This window comes from Canis lupus, chromosome 20, assembly GCF_011100685.1.
Source record: "Canis lupus familiaris isolate Mischka breed German Shepherd chromosome 20, alternate assembly UU_Cfam_GSD_1.0, whole genome shotgun sequence".
Classification (NCBI taxonomy): Eukaryota; Metazoa; Chordata; class Mammalia; order Carnivora; family Canidae; genus Canis; species Canis lupus.
In genome coordinates, this window is record NC_049241.1 from 43,853,185 (window position 1) to 43,859,057 (window position 5,873).

General features: G+C 54.4%; 1 protein-coding gene across 1 annotated transcript; it reads right to left on the reverse strand.

Annotated features, from left to right (window-relative positions):
* Window positions 1-1,605: 1,605 nt before the first annotated feature.
* TMEM42 (transmembrane protein 42) lies at window positions 1,606-5,873 on the reverse strand. Its single transcript, XM_038566702.1, has 3 exons — window positions 5,659-5,873; window positions 3,358-3,504; window positions 1,606-2,678 (listed from the first exon to the last, which is right to left on the reverse strand). Exons 1-3 carry the CDS (start codon window positions 5,848-5,850, stop codon window positions 2,538-2,540), a joined length of 480 nt encoding a protein of 159 aa, XP_038422630.1. The 5' UTR covers window positions 5,851-5,873; the 3' UTR covers window positions 1,606-2,537.

Consider the following 5,873-nt stretch of genomic DNA (forward strand, 5'->3'; position numbering starts at 1 on the left):
GAGCATCTTTCACATACTTACTGGCCATTGTATATCTTCTTCAGAGAAATGTCTGTTCGTGTCCTTTTCCTGTTTTTAAGTTGAATTTTTTGTTGTTGAATTGTAGAAATTCTTTATATATTCTGGATATTAATCCTTTTTCAGATATATGATTTGCAAATATCTCCAATTCTTAGGTTATGGTACTTTTTTTTTTTTTTTAAGATTTTATTTACTTATTCATGAGACAGAGGCAGAGACATAGACAGAGAGAGAAGCAGGCTCCATGCAGGGAGCCTGACCTGGGACTCCAACCCGGGACCACAGGATCATGCCCTGAGCTAAAGGCAGATGCTCAACCACTGAGCCACCCAGGCGTTCCGTACTCTCTTGATGGTGTCCTTTGATTCACAAAAATTCTTAATTTTGATAAGATCCGATTTATTTCTCTTTTGCTGCCTGAGCTTTAGATGTCAAAAACTCATTGCCAAATTCAATGTTGTGAAAGCTTTTACTCTGTTTTCTTCTAAGAGCTCATAGTTTCAGTTCTTATAATTTTAGGTCTCTGATTTTGAGGGTTTTTTTTTTTAAGATTTTATTTATTTATTCATGAGAGACACAGAAGGAGAAAGGCAGAGACCCAGGCAGAGGGAGAAGCAGGCTCCCCTCACGGAGCCCGATGTGCGACTTGATCCCTGGACCCCGGCATCACGCCCTGAACTGAAGGCAGACACTCAACCAGTGAGCCACCCAGGTGTCCCAAGTTTGTTTTCTATATGGTGAAAGGTGAGGGTCCAACTTCATTCTTTTGGATACATATATCCAGTTTCTCCGGCACCAACTGTTGAAAAGAACTGCCCTTTCCTGCTGAATGGTCTTGACACCCTTCTCAAAGGGCTTAGGTTCTCTATGCTGTACCACTGGTTCATATCTCTAGGCCTGTACTATATACTGTTTTCACTATGTAGCTTTGCAGTAAGTTTTGGACTCAGGATGTGTAAGTCCTCTGACATTGTTCTTTCTAAAGACTGTTATGGCTCTTCAGGGGCCCTTTGAGTGTCCAGGGTGGAGAAACCCTTGAGGGTTCTCATGAATTTTAGGATGGGCTTTCCTATTCTTGCAAAAAACACCAAGCACAGAGGCAGGACTGGATATACTAGACTTGAGAACTATTAAGATGCAGGTGTTTGGGGTAACTCTAGCATGGTGGATGAGGGGCTATTAAGGAGGCAGTAAGAGAGAAACTGGGGAGGTGAGCTAAGGCCAGATCCCAATCAGTAGGAGCCATGGAACAGTTTTCAGAAGCTCATCTGTCAGCTGTGCCATGAGTAACAGAGGAGGGCAGTGCAGGTGCTATTTGGGCAGGGAGGAGGGGCCACCCTGGACATGGCCCTTGCCCACCCCCCCCCCCCCCGGCCCCAACCATCCGCTCCATTGCCTACTGGTTGCCAAGTTCTCCCCAATTGCATAGAATGTCTGAAGAAGACACAGAGGCGGTCAGCCTTGGGAGAGCTGAGCGGGTACCGAGACACCCAGGGGAGCCCCCCACCCTCCCCTCAGAGAACTGGAGGTGAGCATCACACTTGAAGCTCCACACAAGGGAACAGGCAGGCAGCACACAGACCATTTTGAACTAGGAATTACATTCACACTGTGTAAGATACAAAAAAGTCACAGAGATCTGAGAAAACCCACGGGCAGACAGGCCTCCAGGGGAAATGAGGGGGTGGGAGCAGCCTGGGCCGCTTTCCTTTCCTCAAGAGTAAAACAAAACTAGGTCCCCACAGTGAGGTCAAGCTCTCCTCCTCGAGTACCAAGAAAATGGACAGACCCTGCTGAATCTGAAGAGCGCCAGCCTGGGTGCCATCAGGGCAGAACCGTGTGCTGGAGCTCGGCAGGTAAGAGAGCAGCTGAGCCCCAGGCCTGGGGAGCGGGAAGGGGTGAGGGCAGCTATTAACTCCATTCCAAGAACTACAGCTCACTTGGGCTGCTCCCTCTCACTCCAAAAAATTAGGAAAGGAAAAGAAAAAAAAGTAGGGAAGCATTAAGATGCTGTACCTGCTATTTTAAAAAAAGAAGAAAAAAAAAAGGATTTATTAATCCAGTTTCCCTTCCCTTGCCAAACTGCAGAAGCAAGACACAGGTATCCTGTACATCGGTGTCAGGAGTTGTCGGAAGGCTCCACTGAGAGCTGATCCCAATGTCCCATGACTGGCCTTTGTTCGGCCACAGGACTACAGGTAGTGTGGTCTCCAGTCTACGCACCCAGCATGCCAGGCCCAGGGTCTCCAGCGTCTGCCAAGGGCTACCGGGCAGGCCCAGGGTGTGAGGATCCAAAGCACCATGCAGGTGTCTCGAGAAGGCCTCAGGCAGGACTTGACCACGCTTGTCCTTTCTCCTCCCAGAAGCCATGGCTGGCCGCCCTCAAGGTCAGAGGCCCGTTTCCCTCAGGAGCATCTCCCTCTGGCCGATGGTCAGGAGGCTGCACCCAGACCACCTGGGAAGCAGTCCCCACGCACCTGGCCACACTCTCCCGTTGGGTCGTTGGGCCCCTGTTGCTACTGCTGCTTGTGTGCAGGGGCCTTCTCACTGGGTGGCAGCTTCCTGTGGATCAGGCTGAGGCCGCAGAGGATGAGGAACACGCCTCCCCACCACAGGACCTTCTGGCACTCTCCATACAACACAAAGCCCAGGAAGGCCTGTGGACAGAGACCACTGTGAGGCCACGCAGACACGTGCCCGCCGGACTCGACCTCAGCGAGTAGGCACCTCCTCACTCCCCCGGGGGCTGCCTGCCATCCTGGGGCAGGGGGAAAGGTCTGGAGCTGGAAACCCAGCTGTCACCTTCCGCAAGTCACTATTCATTTACGACTTACATGTGTGTGTGTGGGGGGGCTTCCTCATAGCCCTGGCCCCAAGCAAAGGGCACAGGGAAGAGTAGCAGAGGCCGGGTGCTCAAGCCCAGCCCACAGCTGGTGCCTGGTGTTGGCTGACCCAAAGCGGCCTGCCAAGTCCTCCCTCCCTCAAAGGCAGGGCTGACATCAGGCTATCAGAGGAAAGGGCGTCCACCCTCCATGTCTCATGCTCAAGGTCACAGACCCCTAGGAGTCAGCTTGCACGGAGGCTGCAGAGACCACAGGATGAGAGCTGCACCCTGGAAGGGCAGCAAGCACGCAGGCTTTTTTACAGCCGGAGGTCATTCCCAGCTGGCTTGAGATTAGAGGAGCAGCCTGCGGGGGTCAAGCTACAGCCCAATCTCTGCTTCAGTTCCTGCCTTTAGTCCTGTCTGGGAGGGCAGGAGCTCCCTAACTCACCCAGAGCCGCCCTCCCCCCAGGACCCAGGTGTGGGACAGGGGACCGCACCCTCAGGTTACTCACCGAGCTGAGGATGTTTGAAAAAGTCACCGTGACAGATGCAATGGCCGAAGACATGGAGAAACTGAGGCCGCGGCTAAAGAACGTCCACATGAGAGAATTGGTGGTCGCCATCACGATAATGCCTAAGATGCGGAAGGCCACGTTCACCTGCAGAAGAAAGTGTCGCTGCAGCCCCCCTCCCAGCACACCGAGGGGCCCGATCAGCAGCAGCCGGATCCCACCACAGCCTGGGTGGGCGGGCCTCAGAGCTTTCCTGCACAGGACTTCACTTAATTCTGTGCTCCGCACGCTCTTTTTACAGCAGAAATAAACTGAGACTTAGGTGGCCATGTGCCCTTGGGCAGAGTGGAAAGCTAATCCGTAACCAGTACTGTGTTCTGAGTACCACTCCCTGGTGTCAAAGATCAGTGCCAGAGGGCCAAGCAGTTGCTGGTACGTAGCATAAGTAAACCAAGTGGGGAGCCCTCACTTCCGGGGATGGGGTAAAGCATAACCGGCCGTGCTTCCCCCATTCTGTGCAGGCTACAGGACACTCAGGCCAGTCCCACTAGGCATTCTGTTTCTTTTTTTTTTTTTTTTAAGATTTTATTTATTCATTAGAGAGAGAGAGAGGCAGAGATACAGGCAGAGGGAGAAGCAGCAGGCTCCATGCAGGGAGCCTGATGTGGGACTTGATCTGGGGTCTCCAGGATCACGCCCTGGGCTGAAGGTGGCGTTAAACCGTTGAGCACCCCGGGGCTGCCCACTGCTAGGCATTCTTGAACTTTAACTCTGTGCCAGGTGCTGTGCCAAGTGTTTTAAGTGCATTTTCATTTATTCCCTTAACTCCACTTTACAGAGAAAAGAACCTAAGACATTAGTAACTTGCCTAAAGCTGGTGGGAGCCATGAGGATTCAAACCCAGGCAGTGGCTCCACGCTTTCAACCAGGACACAGCACTGCTTAGGGAAAACACCCTCTACTTGGCTAGTGATCCCAGATGTCACTTAGAGTACTTGCAGCCTTTTTCCTTTTTTTCTTTTTTTTTAAAGTGAAAGCCTGGAGAGAAGAGGATCTTAAGCCTCCTGCACAAAGAATATGCAGACCCCTTACTTGGTTTTGAATTAGAAAACTGCCTGCAGACATAGCTGCCTTCTTCGGGGTCATCTAAATATCATACTCTTTAAAAAAAAAAATTTATTTTAGGGACACCTGGGTGGCTCAGTGGTTGAGTTGAGCGTCTGCTTTCCACTCAGGACGCAATCCCCAGGTCCTGGGATCGACCCACAGGAGCCTGTTTTCCCTCTGCCTATGTCTCTGCCTCTCTTTCTCTCCCTCTGTGGCTCTCATGAATAAATAAAATATTTTATTTTTAAAGTAATCTCTACACCCAACGTGGGGCTCAAAGTCACAACCCTGAGACCAAGAGGTGCATGCTCTGACTGAGCCAACCAGGAGCCCCCTCATACTCATTTCTCGTAACTTTTGAGTAGTGTCTTAAAGGGTGTCTTTGTAGAATTTTCACGAAGGCATTGCATGCACCGATGGCAGCCTGCTTATATAGTCAGGAAGGCCTGGTGCACAAAAGAAGACTAGGAAACCTCATGGTTCAGTCTCTCATCTTCCTTTGGACCACTTGAAGAGTTTATACCCAACAGGACACTAAGGTCAAGCAAGGTGGTCCTCATTGGATCAGCCCTAAATAGGCGACCCCCAAAGACCCAGTCTGTCCACGGTCCAGGTCAAACCTAACCCGGGGCGCAGGTGCGGACGCGGGCCTAGGACTGGCGAGGAGAGGGGCAGGCGCGGGGCGGCAGCTCAGTCCTCAGCAGGATGCAGGTGGGAGGCGGGGGAGATGCCCACTGAGCTTCCCGTCCTCTCTTCCGCCTCTGTGCCCCGAAGCACCCACGATCCGGCAGCCGCTCAAAACCCTCGTTAATTAGGGGGCAGAGATGGGCACCAGGCTTCCCACCTGGAGTCACGTGGAGGGCAAGGTTGGGGCCTAAGGGCTTAGGGCGAGAGGCAGGGTGGGTGTAGGGGGGCGGACCAGCCCCACGGAGGACAGACGCGACGGCGGACGGCAGGCCCCGGTCGGAGGAGGCTCGGTCTCCTACCGCCTACACTGGGCGACGAGTCGCGGGCCTTACAAGGGAGGGACGCCCGCCCGCCTCTGCCGACCGCGGCGGCCGGGGCGACCAGACCTGCGGGCGTGAGGCTTCGCCCTGCGTCCCCGCCCCCGCGCCCGTCCCCGCCCCGCAGCGCCCCTCCGCCCCCCCCGCCCCCGCCCCCGCCCGCTGGCCGCAGCGGCGCCCCGGGCTCGACCTCGCTGCCGAAGGCCAGCTTGGCGGAGGCGGCGGCCAGCGCCCCGAACGCGCCGGCGCACATGCAGTTGAACACGCCCCAGAAGCGGCGCCGCATCGCGCCGGCCTGGAGGTGCGGGGGGAACTCCGCGGCGGCGTCGGGGTAGGCGGCGGGGCACACGGCACCGCTCGGGGGCTGCGGCCTCTCGGCCATAGCGCCCGCCGCCGTCTCTCCAG

Excerpts from the sequence above, each read along its gene's own strand:
- TMEM42 (XM_038566702.1), bottom strand. The coding sequence starts at position 5,850 with ATGGCCGAGAGGCCGCAGCCCCCGAGCGGTGCCGTGTGCCCCGCCGCC. Across the intron at positions 3,505-5,658 it reads AGCTGGCCTTCGGCAGCGAG|GTGAACGTGGCCTTCCGCAT; the intron begins GTCGAGCCCGGG and ends TTTCTTCTGCAG. Across the intron at positions 2,679-3,357 it reads TTTCAAACATCCTCAGCTCG|GCCTTCCTGGGCTTTGTGTT; the intron begins GTGAGTAACCTG and ends CTCTGTCCACAG.